At 29.3% G+C, this 19,401-nt stretch overlaps 2 protein-coding genes across 2 annotated transcripts; one reads left to right on the top strand and one right to left on the bottom strand.

Annotated features, from left to right (window-relative positions):
• Positions 1-7,399: 7,399 nt before the first annotated feature.
• Positions 7,400-9,780, top strand: LOC124836005 (receptor-like serine/threonine-protein kinase At4g25390). Its single transcript, XM_047311060.2, has one exon. It carries the CDS (start codon positions 7,764-7,766, stop codon positions 9,435-9,437), a length of 1,674 nt encoding a protein of 557 aa, XP_047167016.1. The 5' UTR covers positions 7,400-7,763; the 3' UTR covers positions 9,438-9,780.
• A 6,488-nt stretch (positions 9,781-16,268) lies between these two features.
• Positions 16,269-17,643, bottom strand: LOC124835919 (transcription factor bHLH118-like). The gene is made up of 3 exons (XM_047310954.2): positions 17,183-17,643; positions 16,740-17,075; positions 16,269-16,619 (listed from the first exon to the last, which is right to left on the bottom strand). Exons 1-3 carry the CDS (start codon positions 17,498-17,500, stop codon positions 16,536-16,538), a joined length of 738 nt encoding a protein of 245 aa, XP_047166910.1. The 5' UTR covers positions 17,501-17,643; the 3' UTR covers positions 16,269-16,535.
• Between the last annotated feature and the right edge of the window lie 1,758 nt (positions 17,644-19,401).

Here is a 19,401-nt window from a genome sequence, read left to right as displayed (position 1 = left end):
AGATTTTCTTAAAAACAATAAATAACTTTTAAATTGTACAATAAAGAAGTTAAAAAAGAAAAAAAAACTATGGAGTGCAGGAAGAAACTGCATCAAAACTGCTACGCTATCGAAGGCCAATTATTTTTTATAACCGAAGGACCAAAATGTTGTACAACAAGTGTAGAAGAAAAAATCAAGTTCACTGTATCTTATCTTAAACTAGACTACCTGTAATTAGAAATGAAAATAATAATAATTAATTTTAAAATGATTTATAAATATTTCTAATTAAATATTTTATTAAAAAAAACTTTGTGCTATTAAATACTCAAAAAATTTCTTTATTTTTATCTACATAATGTCGTTTTTCATTTTAGTCATTAGATTATTTTTGTCATCTTATCTTTAATTTGTTGATTAACTTCGTTCTTATTTCTTCATTTTTTGAACTTGTCGGTCACTTCACTTATAATAAATATTTTGTAGAACAAATGTTTTTAATGAGAACTCAATTTAAGCCTAAAAGGTAAGCAATGCATCATATACTTTATCCAATAATTCATACTATATAAAAATATATTTTTTAAGTTTTAATTAATCATTTGGTTACTGTTTTGATAAAAAAATGTCAAATTGGTCTTTCAAGTATTTTTTAGTTTTAATTTGGTTCTAATTTTTTAAAAATGTATGTAATTAAATCATTTAGGTTAGTACTGTAGATAGTGTTAAAAACAATGTCACTCATCAATTTATAATTATCTTATTTTATTTTATTGATTTTTTTTTCATTTGTCATATTAAAGCTGTCACATAACATTATGATAGAGTCTTAATTTATTTTTATATTTTTTTTTCTTATTCAATTTAATAACACTTTTTCTTAAAATAAACATCTTCAAATTGAGAAACTTTTGTTTTTACATAAATATTATACTACTGATATTTTTATTAAATATTTATGAACTATATTTCAAAAAACTTTAAAATTTTTAAAAATATTTTAATGAATTAAAATAAAATTATTATTTATCTAAACTTGTTTAATTAATAATTATCTATATATAAATATTTATATGTCTAAAATTTTTATCTATATTAATAAATTTAATAGTTTTTATATATTTCAACTATTTTAACCAAAAGAAATTATATAACAATTTTTATGTACTTAAATCTTAATAAAAATTTGTTTAAAGTAATTTATTTAAATGAAATCCGTTATATCTAAGGTTAGTTTAAAAATATTTAATGAAAATGTCAAATTTAATAGAAATAACAGCGTAAAATGTATAAAAAAATAAATTTTGTTCAAATTTAGAATAGAAAATATTGTTCTATTTTAATATAAATTTGGATTAAATTGAATAAAAGAATAAATATATAGATTAAATTGAATAAAAAATAAATATATAGATGAATAAAAAATAAATATAGATTAAATTGAAATTCTGTTAGAATAGAAAATATTGTTCTATTTTAATATAAATTTGGATTAAATTGAATAAAAGAATAAATATATAGATTAAATTAAATAAAAAATAAATATATAGATTAAATTGAAATACTGTTATAAGTACTCAACTAGTTTACGTGACAAAACTTTGATGCAACACATTAGAAAAAAAAATCAAAAATATATTACAAATTAACACTTACATTGTTTCATATTAACATAAATGATCCGATTGAATCAAACTTTTAACAAATCAAATCAAATTAGATTAAACAAACTTAAGAACTAACTTAATACGAACCAAGTATATGCTGAGAATCCAAGTGTGAGTCTAAGTCTTACATTGGATAAAAATGATAAAGTAAAGCATTATATAAAGATGAAAGACTCATTAACTCATTGTCTTAAAGTTTTGAATAGAGAGTGATATCAATCCCTTATATGGTTGGACTTATGTCTCATTGGTATTGTGCTTCCTGGTGAACTTCTTATTCGATAAACCCAACAATGGTATCAGGTGACCAGCTCAAACGAGTATACAGATATAACGGTCCCTATACCGAAAGTCTTATTGACAAAAGGTATTCAGATAAGCAAGATCAGTTGTTATTCACATGTCCATAAGAAACAAACACAAATTGTAAAGATATTTCTTTTTTAATTTAAGTATTTTAAGATTGAAAATCAAGAAATAAAAAGCGAATAATAAAAACCGTACATTGTCATTGTTAATACTGGTTTTAACAACTTAAATAAATATTTAAGAAAAGGACCTTTCAATAAATAAAAATTAGTATAGCTAGTAATAGAAAAACATATTTTAAAGAAGTTAATTTGACTAAGCACGTTATTTGTAGTCTTATGATAACAAATATAATTCAATATTCATCCATTGTTTATAAACTGTTTAGAGGAATAATTATCGATATGAATTGAAATGTTTTATTATTTAACACGAGCTGAATATTCAACAGCATGCTACTTATGTAAACATTGAACAAGCCTGATGAATCACTTTAAAGTTTGGCTTCAGTCCAAAGCAGCAAATTATATTTAATGACTTTGTATATATAACATCGTGGTCAATTTATATGGATATAAATGAATGAAAATATGATAAAAAAAAACAACCTAATACATAAAATTAATAGAAGAGTGAGTGTAGAAAGACCATAAAACATATTTACTTATTTGATCACGTACAATGTCGGTATTTAAGAGATAATAATGGTTGCTTGCAAGTTTGAATAATTGAAACTTGTACGTTGTTTTACATGCCATGTGCATTAAAATAAAGGAAACACGTTTTTTCTTTTAGGGAACACGTTATTTCCCACAGAAAGAGTTATTACGTATATATACATTTTTTTAACTTGCTTTAACTTATGAACCAAATCTTAGGTTAAGTGAAACATACATGGGCCACATTCCTGCAAGCACACGTGGGTCTACAATTATTCAACCTTTTAGTCTTCAGAATAAGGAAAATGTTATTTTTAGAAGATTTTTTGTTTATGTATATTGTATGTAGTGAGTAATCATGTTTATCTGTCAAGTACGACTTCAAAGAGGATTTCTTTTTTCATTTGTTTAGCTTCTGAGATATAAAAGACAGTAAAATAATATTTACTACAACTTATATAGTTTAGTTTATTATTATTAATTTATATTTTATCGGGACTTTAACCCAGTTTATAATTGAAAAGAAATTACATTTCTTAAAATTGAAATTAACATACATAAACTTAGAAGAAGAAAAAAAAGTAAATAACTTAGCCATTAATAATAATAAAATAGTGTTGAACTACTATAAGAATTATTGCAAATTCAATATAAAGAAAATAGTTAATTCGAAGAAAACGTAAATTGTTATTAGAGTTGTTAAAACATAACTATAACACCAAAATATATATTAAGTCTTAAACTACTAAGAATAATTACACTTTAAGCAAAACTTGTAATGGAGTATATAAAAAATTGATAAAAATAATCACATTCTATTATATGTTTCAGCACCATTATCATCCTGAACCTGGTCAATCCAGAGATTCTCATATGTTCACACCAATTAAGTGATCATTACAAACAAAAATACAAGCACAAAATGCAAATTTTAATTCATAGATGAAGATATATCCATAGATCCTAGGACATACAATAATAAATTATAGACTTGACCATCTAGATAATGTATTGATATCAAACTCTGACAAGTTAAGCATTTGTGATGGTGGAATGGCTTGTCCACCCAAGCTACCACATACAATGTTAGTTTATCAACCATCTTAGACTAAGGTGATGCTCCTTGACTAAGACTTTCTTGTGCTCTCACCACATATTTCACCCTTCTCTACTTGAGATTTGATTATTATTAGAGTGTCAAGATAACTCCCCATACGAAATCCCTACATCAATACATACAGTGAATATAACCATTATAAGAACTTTTCCTTAAAATTCTTATCACATCACGTGACATACATATTCACAACCATATTTACAATCCATGAGTCATTCACAATTCCGAATAAGCAGGTATTGAATTCATTTAAACCATTTTAAACTAAACAAGAATAAGTAAACACATAAAACATGCATTGGCTTCGCAACACTTAACACCAGATCCAGCTTTCAACGTCAGAGCTCTTGCATTTCTCTCGCTTAATGTGAAAAACTTCTCATTCAACGAATTAACATGAAATTAAGTTCTAAACCTACAGTGGTAATTGCTATTTAGTGATATCTTTCCACCGCTCAACATAGACTATTCACAGTTTGGTCTGCGTAGTGCCGTACTAAAAAACTTGCAAGAATCCCATCTTGATATGATGAACTAAAGGCTTCAAATGACCAAGGTATTTCTGTCCTAAAGCTTGGTTCAAAGACATTATTATTGTTTGTATATTTGTTGAATATTAATAAGATAATATTAATTTGATGTTAAACAGTTAATAAAATTATCAACAAAAGACGCTATGCTACGATTTGTTTAAAAAAAAAAGACACTATGCTTATGATACCATACTATGCTATCAATATTAGTCCATTATATTATGATCGAACATTATGATAGAATCTTAGTCTTTTATATTATGCCAGACTAACCTAATCTCCATTAATATATGTTTCGGTAGATATTTTGTGGGGCCGAGAGACGTACCTTGATGATGTATCTTTGTTGCTTCTAGATGTCCAGGACGCTCGTTTCTCCTCAATTGTTGTCGTTCTCTCACCTTTCTGGAAGTCGTTCACGCTCCTTCAGCTCGTATCGCTCGTCCACTTTCACCAATTGAGGGGAAGGTACATGCGAGGATACTCCGACGCTCAAGTCAGGCGTGAGTTAGCTCTCAAGAAAGTGATTTTATTATCCGTAAGTAGAACCTACCTTGCCTTTGACTCTGTCATTGTATTTATAAGTGTTTCATAAGCCAAATAAAAATCACCTTACCTGGAAATCTGGTTAGTTACTCATAAATATTAAAATATCTTTAATGAGATATTTTATCCAATAAATATCCATACTATACTATATATATATTAAAGTTTTATTGTAAGTGCTGAATTACGTAACTTTTTTTTAAAAACATGTAACGGGTATAAAATTTACATGTTGCAAATAATTACTATTGAAATGGATTTTTCGAAATTAAAATGATATAAAATAAATTATGTTGCATGGTAAATTAAACTAGATGTTCATATTATCTCTGAAATGTAAAATAATTAAATTAAAATAAAATTTCTTAATTATTGTATAGCTCAAAAAGTTAGATAAAGAAAAACTATAATTAATAAATAGTAATTTTTTTGACACTAATTTCTATGATTATTTTTTGCCTAAGGTACTAACTTTCCTAAACATTACTACAAATTTATTAAATTACTTTTGGTCTAAAATATTATCTGTTTAGAAATCTTAAATTGTTACTACGATTTTGTTTTTATTTATCTCTGACTTTTATTCTTAAATAATTTAAATTTATTGGATGTACCAAAACAATATAAATAATATAGTTTGAGATTTATAACTTATGTAACTGCGTGAAAAAAAATACACATACATGCATGTATAACAAAATGTGACGTTGTTTAAACTTTGATAACACTATTTTTATTCAATAATTATTAACGTACTTTATTTTATAAAATGCAACCCTTATATTATTTAGAAGAAATAAAGTCATCTACTTGCAAATCTTTTAAGTAAATAAAACTTGAATTAATAATTTGATATTTTGGTATAAAAACGTGTGTATAATTTTTTTTAAATGATGTTAAAAAATATTTGTATAAAGAAACAAACAATTTCCAATGTAAGATGATAGCCGAAAGATTGAACTAATTTTAAAAAAAAATCGGAAAAGTGGGAAAAATTTGGTTATTAAGAATATGCACGTGTGGTGGCTATATGGCTATAATCTGAGCAAAAAGATTATTCTTTTGAGATTAGAATTTTCCAAATGATTTTTGTTTGACTAAAACAACAAGAGTTGTGAGTTTTGTTGACTAAAGGTTTTTTTTTTTTTAATTAGAAAGTTTGACATATATTTTTAGTGTATGCTTATGCAATCTAAAGCTGCCATGCACGGGTATACCAAGAAATATATTAATGAATACAAAAACAAACTCCCATACATGGAACCAAACAAAATGACCTTTACAATTACATGAGAAACTCATACCCTACAAAACAATTGATTTTAAGATACAACTAGGTAGCAAGCTAGTGAAGGGTCAATTCAGGAGAATTGTCGTAGCCATTTCTTAAAAAATGTTAGAGACAAATTAGGACAAACTTATTTTCCATTTTATTTTGCAATCCATTGCCAACATGACAAACTCAAAGGTTTCGATGCGACATGTGGAGGCTACAGTTATATTTTTATTATGGAGCTTAAGCTGACCGAAAAATTAAAAACTAAAATAAAGGCAACGTGTCAATGTCTCGTACCACAAATTTACAATTACAAAACTACAAAGTGGATCAATCAAAAGAAAACCACCGATCTCGTGTTCATCAAGAGTTGAACACAATTTCCCCTTCACCAAACCAGGGAAACTGTCTCAAGTTTGAAACCGGAAGAGTATAACCTCGTTCTTTCTATTTTACATATGATTTATTGAAAATTTCATGCCAACTGTGATACATTTTTTATTGAAAATATTTAGAGAGAATTTGCCAAAAAGATATCGTAAAGTATAATATTTTAATAAAAGTCACATAAAGATAGGTTTATAAGGGTTGTTGGATCCATCTGGTCAAAGCTACTGTTGACAAATTTACCTTCAAATTTATACGTGTGTATGTCACAAAAATAAAAAAGTATTTATAATAATTAGTCTTTTCCGGTTGGCTTTTCCTTGCAACTAAAGAAAAGAGGGAACGGAACTTTATGAAAATGAGAAGAAGTATTATGAAATAGAGGCAATCATTTAGTCCTCATAATGTTCATAAGGTAATCATGAATCATAAACACTCAAAAAGGGACTGCGTTTATAGGTAGCAGTTATTGTGCAGGTAACATACACATATCATAAAGGATAACCTCAATCTTCTTCATTTCCACATTTGCATCTGATCTGGTTTCAACTTTTACCTTCAAAAAACCATTTTTTTTTCTATTAAAAAAGAAGAAAGTGCAGAGTTCAATTGAGGGAAAATCACAGTATTTTTTTTATTTGAATTGTGATAAAACGTAATTGTAAATTAAGTGGATGTTTCATAGTGTCTGCAGCAAACGGGCTCTGAACAATATCACATTTTTGCAGTGAAATTCAACCTAATCCACACGTTTTGCTTGATTTTGGAACAGCGATCTTTAATTTTTCACATGAATGGAGTGATTTTTGTTACTCTACCATATATTAAAATATGATTCTTTTGTCTCTACTTCTCTATGATGACATAACCCGATTAGCAAAATATAATTCAGTAGTCATGTTAAGCTGCATTCTAAAGTTTTTATAGTGTTGTGGTTGGATGGTTGTGAAAGAACTGAGGGCATGACTGACAAGAATAGAGATATAGGAGAATGGTTTTGCATGGAGCGAAGGTTGTCTGCACAGAAATAGATCTGTCTTGTTGGAGGAGAAGGAAAGAGGGGAAAAGAAAAAAAAGAGTGGGAAAAAGAGAATTTTGTGGCGTGTGACGTCCCAATCCCAATCAAAAGAAGGCCAACAAAGTAAGAAACGGTCTGGTCAGAAGTACACACTACCATTATTCATCCCCCGTCGCATTCACAGAGCAGAGACACTCTCTCCTTCAAACTTCTTCATTTATCATTCATAATCCCTAATACATCCTTCCTATTATTTTCTCTTTCTCGCCATGCCATCTCGACAACTCTCCACGTCACCACCACCTTCTAACCGCCGCATCTTAACCCCTCCGGTAACTTCCACCGCCTCCCTTTGCTCTTTATTCTTTTTACTTTGCCTCTGCTTCCGCAAGCGTAAACGCACCACCCCTTCCTCCGACTCCGACTCCACTCCCCCACACCCCTTCTCCTACGCCCTCCTCCGCCGCGCCACCAACTCCTTCTCCACGCGCCTCGGCCACGGTGGCTTCGGTCCTGTCTTCGCCGGCACCCTTGCCGGCGACCCGGTTGCCGTCAAGCTCATGGACTCTGCCTCCCAGCAGGGAGAGCGCGAGTTCCACAACGAGCTCTTCTTCGCGTCCAGGCTTCGGTCCCCCTCTCTCGTCCCCGCCATCGGCTTCTCCTCCGACCCTAAACGTCGGCGTTTCCTCCTCGTCTACCACCTCATGCACAACGGTAACCTCCACGACGCCCTCTTGCGCTCCAAAACCCCTCACCTAACGAGCTGGAAAAACCGCTTCTCCATCATCCTCGACATCGCCAGAGGCATCCACTACCTCCACTCGCTCGACCCCCCGGTCATCCACGGTGACATCAAACCCTCCAACATTCTCCTGGACAACACCTTCTGTGCAAAACTCGCCGACTTCGGTCTTGCACGCTTAAAACCCCATGTCCAAGTCCAAGAGTTGAAAGCAAAGCGCGACGAGAAGAGAAGGGACGAGTCCGAGAGCGATGCTGGGTCGGAGTTAGAAACTGTGAGCGTCAAGACAGAGCAATCGTTTGAAGGTAACACCGGGTCGGATTACGTGATGGATTGGATTGGGAAGGAGTTGAAGAAGGAAAGGCCGACGACGGTGGAGAAGGTTTCTTCTGGGTCGAGCAGTGGATTGGCGGAGAAGAAGAAAAGTAGGAAGAAATTGGAGTGGTGGGAGAAGATGAATGATAGTGGAGTTCCGAAGATGGAGAAGAGAAGGGCCGCGAGGGAATGGTGGAAGGAAGAGTATTCGGAAGAGCTTGCGAGGAAGACGAAGAAAAAGAAAACGAAGGAGAAGAAAAAGAGAAAGGGTGTTAACGGTGATGGTGATTTGGAGATAGATAATGGTGATGTGAATGTGTACAAGAGGGAGAAGAACCGGAGTAGGAAAAGTGGTGGAAGTGTAGATTCTTGGTTGAACGGTGATGTACACGGAGTTGGATGGAACAGCTACGATTCAGGGACTTGTAGCGGTGAAATAGTGGCCAAGAGTGGTGGTGTGAGTAGTACTCCGAGTATGAGGGGAACGGTTTTCTACGTGGCTCCTGAGTATGGATACAATGGAGATGTTTCTGAGAAGTGCGACGTGTACAGTTTCGGGGTTTTGTTGCTTGTTATTGTTTCTGGGAGGCGGCCACTTCAGGTGACAGGGTCGCCCATATCGGAGCTTCAACGTGCGAATCTGGTGTCTTGGGCGAGGATATGTGGTCGGAGGGGAAAGCTTCTAGAAGTGGTGGATGAGGATGTTGAGGGGTTGGACAAAGAGCAGGCTAGTCTGTGCGTGACGGTTGCGCTGGCTTGTTTGCTAAAGTCACCGACCCGTCGACCTTCCATGAAGGAGGTTCTGGGAATGCTAAGTGGGGAGCTGGAGCCTCCACAGTTGCCGCGCAATACTTTCCCCCTCAACTCCAGGAGCCAGGGTCGGTGACAGTGACTAACATTTTTTCATCCAGTCACCTGTGGTAGTTCTAGAAGGGGTAACACTTGTTTTCTTGCTATTGGAGGAACTCAGTTTTCCTCCACTATTCCCCATCTTTGTCTATTTAACTCTTCCTCCTTCTTTCACACTCACCTCTAGCCTTTTCAAAATCATGGTTTGTTCTGTAGTTTAGTGGAGGGAGGATCATCTTCTTGTTCACATAACTTTTTGGAATGGAAATGTTAAAAAAAAGAAGAAAGTTTTGGTGATGAAAAAGCAGACTGCCTTTTGTATACCAAGTCATTCTTTGGTGGTCTTCCATTACTGATTCATTTTCTTTTGTCTTTGAATAGTTTTCTAGATGTAATTCTCCTAAGTGAAATTGGAATTTTAACATCCATACAAGCACAAGAAGTACACTCCCATCTGATAGATGATTTTATTGAGGCAGAAGAAATTATTACTAATGGAAACAATTCATGTAAGAGTATACATTTATATTCATTTTTTATACAAAGATAAAATAATTATAAAAAAATTAAAAAGAAAAAAGAGAAAGAATTTTTTTTAAAAAAAAAATAGTATCATAGAATAATTTCCTATCCAATTTACATGAAAAGAGGTTGTTCCTGATTTATTCCATGTGAAGTCAAACTCAAACCGACCCATGTTTCCTCAATCAATGCGGCAACAGGGTTCCTACCAGTTTTAAGTTGTTATTTGACCTAATAGTTCATGGGTAGTAAATGTAAAGGCTTTGATTTGAGACCTGTCAAAATTTCCTTTACAACTGTAAATTTTGTTTTCTCCAGGCACTCTGCTTGCTGGAAAATGGACCAAAACCAGAGGATGTATGATGAATGTCTGAATTCATAAGTAATTTGATATCAAGCAACTTGCTTTTCTTACAGAATGATTCTCACATAATTTTACAATAAGAGAAACAAATGGATTTGGGATTGAATCTGCTTGAAAATTCTCATGCAACAAAATAATTGCATTCTATTCGTAAAGCAAACTGTGAATAAATTCAAGACGGCAAGTAGTTCAGACAACTCCAGTTATTCCGAAGTGATGCACATGATCACAAAGGATACAGGTTTTTTAGTGTCAATTTTCATATTACATTTTAAAACAAACATGAAATAAAGGCTAGGTGTTTACTCCTTTCAAAATGTACCTAAACTACTGAATTTTATTTTTATTATAATTAAAAGTAAATCCAGAAGTTTAAAATATATATTATTATATTTTAAATTATGATGATAAATATGATTTAAATAAGAGACATTAACTTAACAATATTAATGATCCATTAAAAAAGCTTCAACTTTTTATATTTTTTTCACATTTTGAATTTCAAATTCAAATACATATTTTTAGATTTCAAATTTTGAATTACTTATATTATGATGATGCTTATTTATAAACAATTGCATTTAGTTATAGTGTTGCATCCACGTATATTGGAAGTTAGTAAAATTAAAATGATAACAATTTGTGTATGGGTGTTTTAAAAAAATAAAATATATTTAATATGTAAATTTAAATTTGTGGAAAATAATTAAAAATAATATAAATATTTTATTTTATAGAATTGAATAAAAATTTTATTATTTTTATATTGATAATATATTTATGTTATTTCATCAAATCAGATAATTGCGCCTATTTAAATAAGGAATTTTGATCTAAATAAAATATTAGTAAATATTTTTACATATTTTTTTAATAATTAATAAAATATTCTATTTCAACAATGAAAATAAATAAGTTTTACAAACTTAAAATAAATATGTAATAAATTAAAAATATACTAAGAAGTATTATTTAAAATAGTGATTGTGGATTTGACATAAATAAATGATTTTAATAATTAAAATCACCTTAATTGTTATTTTAGTTATTTCTCAATTGAAAAAAAGGTTCAACTTAGATTATAATTGAATGAATTATATGTTCGCAGTATGCATATTTTGTTACAATGTTTTTACCTGTAGGAATAATGTAAAATCTTTATCCTAGATCATTTGTTTGATGAACATTTGTTTTAAAGCATTATAGATACACTTATTTTTTATTTACATTTAAGTACATCAGTAACAATCTTTGTATATTTATTATTATCAAAAAATTATAAAGTCAAATATTCACTTTGAATATTTTGTTGTCTTGCCAAAGTGTGTTTGATTTTTAAAGATATAATTGGTTTTAAGAATAAGAAAAAATTTACTAAAAAATTAAAAAATATCATAATTATTTGATTTATTATTCAATCTTGTTATGCAACTAAATTCTAAATTTGCATATCAATCCTTTATACATTGTTAGTTAATTTAAAAAATAATTAATGCATTCAAAAGCTACATAAAAATATATTATATAAGGTGGTAATAGTATTTTATGTTCTAACACTAGACCGTAGTCATGATTTTAAGCTCAAATAATTTGTATGGTAAACATTTCTTAAAAGCATTATAGATGACATACACTTATTTTTCATTAGTAACAATATTTGAATATTTAATATTATTAAAAGACTTTAATAAATTAATTAATAACGTATAATAACTTTAACATATTTAATGATAATTAATGATATGTTCTCTCTCTCTCTATATATATGATTAAATTTATTTAATATGAAACACACCAAAAGAACACCTCAAAACACATAAAAATAGGTATTTTGAGGTGATTCTATGACCAAACGGAGTCGCGAAGCGAGATTTCTATAAACTTAGTTGTTGGTGATAATGGATCTTTCAGAACATGTAGATTTTTCAATGATGAAGAAAGAACAGTGAAATTAGGGGTTTAAGGGTTGCAACGATAAAAAAAAACGTTGATTTTCATCTTCAAAAGCTTCTCACTATCGATGGAGGAAATGAACGTATAGGGGATGAAGTGAGTGTAGCCATGTTGTGCAGAGGAACACGTGAGAAGAAGTGGAAGATGGAGTGATTTTAGGTTTTTCATTAAGGATAATGAAGTCATTTCAATAAGGGTATGAGGTTAAGGAAGAAAACAGGAGGTGCAGGAAACAAATTAAAAACCGGCAGGCCCAATAGTTTTCATTCTTCAAAGACCATTTCATTTCGGATTTCAACTTCTGTACCACTCCAAATTCTCCCAGCACCACCATATTTTAAAATATTTATAGATATGTCACATGAAGTTTTTTTTAGTTTTTAGTTTATTAATTTATTGTATTTTAAATTAATTTATAGAGCATTTAAAGTTTTTTGCTTTGTATAATATGTTACGTAATTATATGTAAATTAATTTTATTTTATTTAATGAAATAATTATTAATTTAATTAAATTAGTTTGATGGTACAACGAATGTTAATATCCGTTGAAGGATTTTCACATCTATTTTCCAACTTAACTATATGTTTTTAAATATATTTATAACATTATTAAATATATACAAATAAAATAAAAAATACAAAAACATAAATATATACAAATAAAAAACATTATTAAAATAAAATCTAAAATAAAAACAATAAACTAAAATAACAAAAAAAAATTAAAAGATGTAACCTTCTACGGATGTAAAAATCCATTCACGGATATCAACATTCGGTGAAACGGACGTTGACATCCATTTTACTGTGCAGTAATTAAATGAAGAATGACAAATTAGGCATGAGGTGGTGCGCATTTGGTGGTGGTGGAAGGAACAACACTCCTCAATATTCTAAATATTTTATATGTGACCCGAATTGGGCTTTTGCAAATAATTATGATTTATTGTAAATAATTATTTTCATTTTAAAATATAACTAAATTTATTTTAATTTAAAATATATCAAACAGATTACTTAAAAGATTAACTTTGAAAAAACATATGCTCTTTATATATACTAGACAAAACAAATACATTACATATGTGTGTTTACCTTTTTATAATAAAATTATAATTATAAAAATAAATGTATATAATTTTTACAATTTTATTATAAATAATTATTTTAATTTAAAAAAATGATCAAATAAAAAATTACAATTTTTAAAAACGGTCATTAAAAGGATAAAATTATAAAAATAATTACTTTAATTTTAAATGTGTGCATCAAAATGAGAAATCTCCTTTATATAATAAAATAGTATAAATATATAGATAGATAGGTATAGATTATAATACTATATATATTTCATTGTTAAGGACTTAAGCCACTAATATGAGGTTTTTCTAGATTAATTATACTCCTGCCATTAAGGTTATTTCCCATTTGAGGCGTAAAGTGTTTCTTGGTATTCTTGAGAATGTTTTGCTTTAATTCTTTTGACTACCATTATGTGATTTCAACATTACGTTACCCTTAGTGTTTCATTAGGCCTATACATTCACTTTTTAGTTATGGAATTAATCTATACAAATATGGAATGCAAGTTTGTTATACATAATACACCATAAGTTGAATTGAAACCGATTATACATTTATTGTCACTTTATTCCATGAATATAAGCTCATAGAAAATGGATAGTTTCTATATTTTTCCAAACTTGTCTCGTGCATCATTTATCATTTACACATATGTATTGTTTCAATTCAAAATTACATCTCATAAATATTTGTTTTTTTAAAATGTTAAAAATTGAATTTTATATCTAACTCAATTTTATAAAATTAATTTATAAAATAAAATTTACATTCATTTATATACTGTAAAATAATTTTATATTTAATTAATTTGATACTTTCAAAACACTAAAAGTAAAATTAAACATTAACGGAGAGTCCAATAACAATCCGATGACGGATAAAATATTATACTCAACAAACAATAAATTTTGTTAGGATGATATATAATATATGTTAAGAAATAGACTTTATACTTAATTCAACTTTATAAAACCAATTTATAAGATAAATTTTGATGAAAACCTATTATAAGAGTTCCAATACTTTGACAATCGTTATTTTGAATAACTATTATGTAATAATATTTCTTTTAATTCTTATTAGTAATTCACTTTAATATAATAAGTATTATCGAAATAAAGTTATTACTATTAACGTGTGATTTTCCTTATATAACATGATATGACAAGTTTATTCCAAAACCATTAAAAAAATGTTATATATCATAATATTTACGGACTAGGTGTAGAAAATGTATATTAGAAAAATAATCAAATATGAATCATTAAATTAAATATTATGACAATAGAATTTTCACGTGTAACTGACATATTAAATTCCAAGCAATCATATATATATATATATATATATATATATATATATATATATATATCATTTAACAAACTAACAAGACAACTATTTTTACATCCTAACATTTACGTCAGAATTTTGAAGTTTAGGTTCCTCGATTTTTCTTATTTCAAAGCCCACACGTGTGCTTTTGTAGGATATAAAGTTAACTAATTTACCATCCAAACAGTAGCAAAGCAGCTTAATCTAACTTCAAATCAATGTGGAAAAAAGAAAACAGATCAAACATATAAGTGTTTGAAAATATTTATTTTCATCTTCGTTTGAAAACCTAACTTAGGAGTTCCGAACAGAAGATAAATAATCGAAGGTTTTATTCTGCCATATGTGAGGAGGACATAAAATAAAATCTGCTAAAGGAATTAAAAATGAAACCAAACAAAAGTATCGTATGCAGAACAAAATAATAAGATTCTATTTTATACATATCTTTTAAAGAATACACAAGGTCCTTCTGATCATGATAAACTAGGGGAAAGTGGCTAATAAGAGATATCTACACATCTTCACATAATTTGCAGACATTAACAATGATCTCCTTATGGAATTGTTATTAAGCTATTCGAAGACAGATATTTTAACGTTATATCTATCCTGTGATTTCTGACTTAATTGTCAAAATATTCTAATTAGGATAAACTGCATAAAGGCACTATATCTTTCTAATTCAAAATGTTTCAAGAAAAATTATCTAGAGAAATATGTGAATTCAAAGTATCGCCGTTCAAACTATTTGAACCGGCTAAGCTAACTTGAACTCAGCTCATGCATGAATGCACATGCATCATGCTTCATCAGAATTTGCCGGTTTTGTTTTCTCTTTGGTTGGAGAGAGATAAATGCTGGCGTACATTAACACTATAAAAATCCTACGTTACTGAAAAACATATAGCTTATCCCTTGAAGATATTGATCAGGGTTTTGTTCCATGTCATTTATACAAAAAATTTACTGTAAAAGATAAAGTTTTGTTCAATGTTGTACATCTTAAAAGACGATTTTTCCCTTCTGTTAAGAAAAATTCTCTTAATACACCCTCAGGTAGATAAGTACGATGGTGTAATTGAAATGTTTAAAAAAGTTTTGAGTTATCATGAAGCAGGCTGTTCTTGGCCACTATGTCTGTTGTTTGATAATCATGACACTGTTAGTACGCTACAGTTAAATCTCAGTTATATATGGACATCAAGTCTAAAGATTCTTATTATATATACCATTCTTTTGTTAAAAGTAAGTAATTTTTAGTACAAGATCAAACGAGTTTAAACAACATTGAGATGATGGTATTTCTGTAGATGGTAGTCCCACAGTCTTTTTATTGGTAAGTTAACTTCTTTTTTCTTGTATAGATTTGTGTGTGGGAAAATTTTCAACATTCAACCTGAAAATAATTCAAACCTAAGAAACATGTTAAAATCCGAAGGAATACTTCTACCAATTAGTTACTCTGTCAAATTATGATGAATCAATAAACAGGACGATTGAAGGTCATTATATCTAAATATCACGAAATTTATATAATATATAGTGGACGACAGATTTCTCAAGGGTAAGTAACATATGTAATTAGAGATGAATGTGGTTATGAAATCAATGAAACATAACTCTCTCCATCACGTTAAATTTCAAATAGCGTAGACATTGTTAAGAGAAAGAGGAGGCAAATTTTATCTACACCAGATTTGTCCCTTCTCTTCCCGAAACTGAAAGTACAAGGTTTAGAAAAAAAATTGTCCAACATATATAGTGTAACCGAGTGAGAAATTAAGAATCAGTTAGAAAGGGAAGATATATGGTTATGTATGTTATAATTTACAGTTGATCAGCAGACAGTGAGCCTAGAAATATCCAAACCAAAGTTTTATTCAGAAACTCTAAATGATGGAACTACATTGGAGAATTTTCTTCTCAGCTCAGACAGATCTACAGTGTCGGAATTGACAACCTGTGAGTGAACACATTTCACCAATAATAGAAGGGAAACGTAAAATATTAGTATATGCATACTTCCTAACAAGATAAAAAACGTGTAACACCATAAAGAAAGACAAGAATGTGTACATACCTCACACTGCAAACTGTGGAGTAGTCTGCCATTGACTTTAGTTGAAAGACAACAAACAACTTCAAGTCCCTCTTCTAACAACAGTTCCAACAGTTTAGAAAGTGAAACCCCTTCCTCACTCAATCCACTGAATTCGATTCCCACGGCTCCACTACTAGTTTGGCGGACAGTGAAACCACATGATTCATGCTTGTTCTCACGGCTTTCGAGGCTGGAATTTATGGCAACTTTCTTCTTCAGCTTATCCCTCTTCTCACTCAATTCTTTAATATTCTTCTGCAGGTGGTTTATGTAATTCACCGCCTCGTTCATTTGATCAGACATCGACCTCTTTCCCTGAAACTCCAGTAGAATAAGAATTATACTAATAACCCTAACCAGAACACAATCAGGAAAAGAAAAAGAAATGAAAAAGTAGAGATATATATAATTAATTGTCTGACCTTGATGAAGGGAAGAGGGAGAAGGGATCTAAGAGAGGCATGAAGGGTTGCCATTTCTTGCCTCCTTTGCCTCTCAATCTCTCTGTGAACCATCTTCTTTGCGTATTCTTCTTCTGCAGAATTAGCGTGACTGGTTTCAGGCGCATAAAAGAGTTTATTGGGGGGGCTAGTACGCACTTTTTTGTCTGAATAAGCGACAAGGGGAGAATTATCGCTGTTGTGATCATCCAGGATGAGATCTTTAGAGATTTTGTGTTGCGGTTGGAGGACATTAGAAAATTGGATCACCAGCTCATTGCCGCGTTGTAAAGGAAACATGGTTGGTCAGCTTGATCAACAGTACTGTTCCAAATTATTATCCTGGTTAAGGAAACAGAAACATTGTAGTTTGATGTAATTAATGTGATGTTTTGTTTGAGAGAGGAGTGGCCTTATATGCCAAAGATTCCTCCTCCATATATAGCTATCCTTTCACGGAGGGAAGTGATAGTATGTGAACACTGACCTCACTTTCCGACTAATTATTTGAGGCTACTGTTCATAACACAACCCCACCTTATGACCTTCACATAAGAATATAAATGCTACTTAATTAAGCACCATGACTTCAATTAATACTAACTTTCTTTGAAAGAAAGATGTTTTTTTTTCTATCATAAAATTAGTCGGTTTTTGTAAAATCTTTCCTTTTTAATTTTTACAGAGAGAAAGCTTGAGTTAATTAAGGAAACGTTTTCATTTGGCATGGGGATATGTTTATCCTTTTATTTATTTAGACTTTTTCATCCATTTAAAAGAAAAATTTAAAATGTTGGGGGTGGCGGGTAGGGTTTGGTGAATTCGTACACCCTACCTATGCTGGTCTATCAAAGTGTAACACGTTTATTTTAGGATAACGATATTTCACAATAATTGTTTTATAACATTTTAATATTATTTACACGTTGTTATTTTGTGATGGTTGTACGTTGATATTTATATTTATATTTATATTTATATTTATATTTATTATTATTATTATTATTATTATTATTATTATTATTATTATTATTATTATTATTATTATTATTATTATTATTATTATTATTATTATTATTGATTGTAAAATAATTTTAAATCAATTAAAAAATAATATGTAAATAATGTTAAAATATTGACAAAAAATTATTATTATTTTTTATTAATTTGAATAACTCGATAAAATAAGTAGGTTTAGTTGTTTACCAAATATTAATCAATATGTCTTTCTTTACGTGCCCAGCTTTCAAGTATTAAAAGATATTAAATTTGTCTGTTTTTTCTTTATTTTCTGCTAAAATTTTAGTAATTCTTTTTAAGAATATACCCGGATTATTAGTTATTATTTACTGTTATATATTCAATAAGATTCTTTTAATATTTGAAATACAAAACCAGTGGAGATTAATATAATGCTTCATGGTCACAACCTGCTGGCAATTTCTCTGTAAAAACTCTTTAATGAATATCGCCGCAACTCCCATTCTGTATGACTTTTTATTGATTGGATATCTTTACATTTGATATTTTACTTTTATTCCTCCGACCAATTAAAAGCTATAATTTTAAATTAAATAAAAATAAAGAACATCTTTTAAACAATGCTAATAAGCATATTTAAAGTAATTATTTTTACTTATTTAAAAGTTCATCTTTTAAAATTTTTATAGATAACGTATCTTTTTTAAATTATAAATTTACCGGATATCTTTCTATAATCAAACTATACCCATAAAGTACACAATAATAATTAAATAATCAAGATTGGTTAGATCAAAATTTTAGTATATGTAACTCTTTATTTATTTGTAATTTATTTTATCTCTTTTATTTGGGGAAGTTTTATATTTCATCTATTCAAATAAAAAAAATAAGAATTATTGCCAGGGCAAGCATGGATATTGTGTAAGACACCATAAATTCTATCTACTAGAAATACTATGTAAATCTTCATCTCCTATTATTTCTACACATATTTTAGGATAACTTAGATAACTATATATGCATTCATTCAAAAGTATCTCAAACGTAACTTGAATCGGCATCATTCTCTTTGAAACTCGCAGCTATATCAATTTACTCATGTAAATAATACAATCACAAAATATTATCATACCATCAACAGATAAAAAATAAATAAATTATTTGAAATTAAAGAATGTTAATTCAGACAAAAAAGTTCTTATCGTAACAACATCATC

The sequence above is a fragment of the Vigna umbellata genome, chromosome 8 (genome assembly GCF_029865625.1).
Source record: "Vigna umbellata cultivar VRB3 chromosome 8, Vumbellata_1.0, whole genome shotgun sequence".
Lineage (NCBI taxonomy): Eukaryota > Viridiplantae > Streptophyta > Magnoliopsida > Fabales > Fabaceae > Vigna > Vigna umbellata.
The sequence above is the reverse complement of the archived record's forward strand: the minus strand, read 5'-3'. Positions and strand labels throughout refer to the sequence as shown.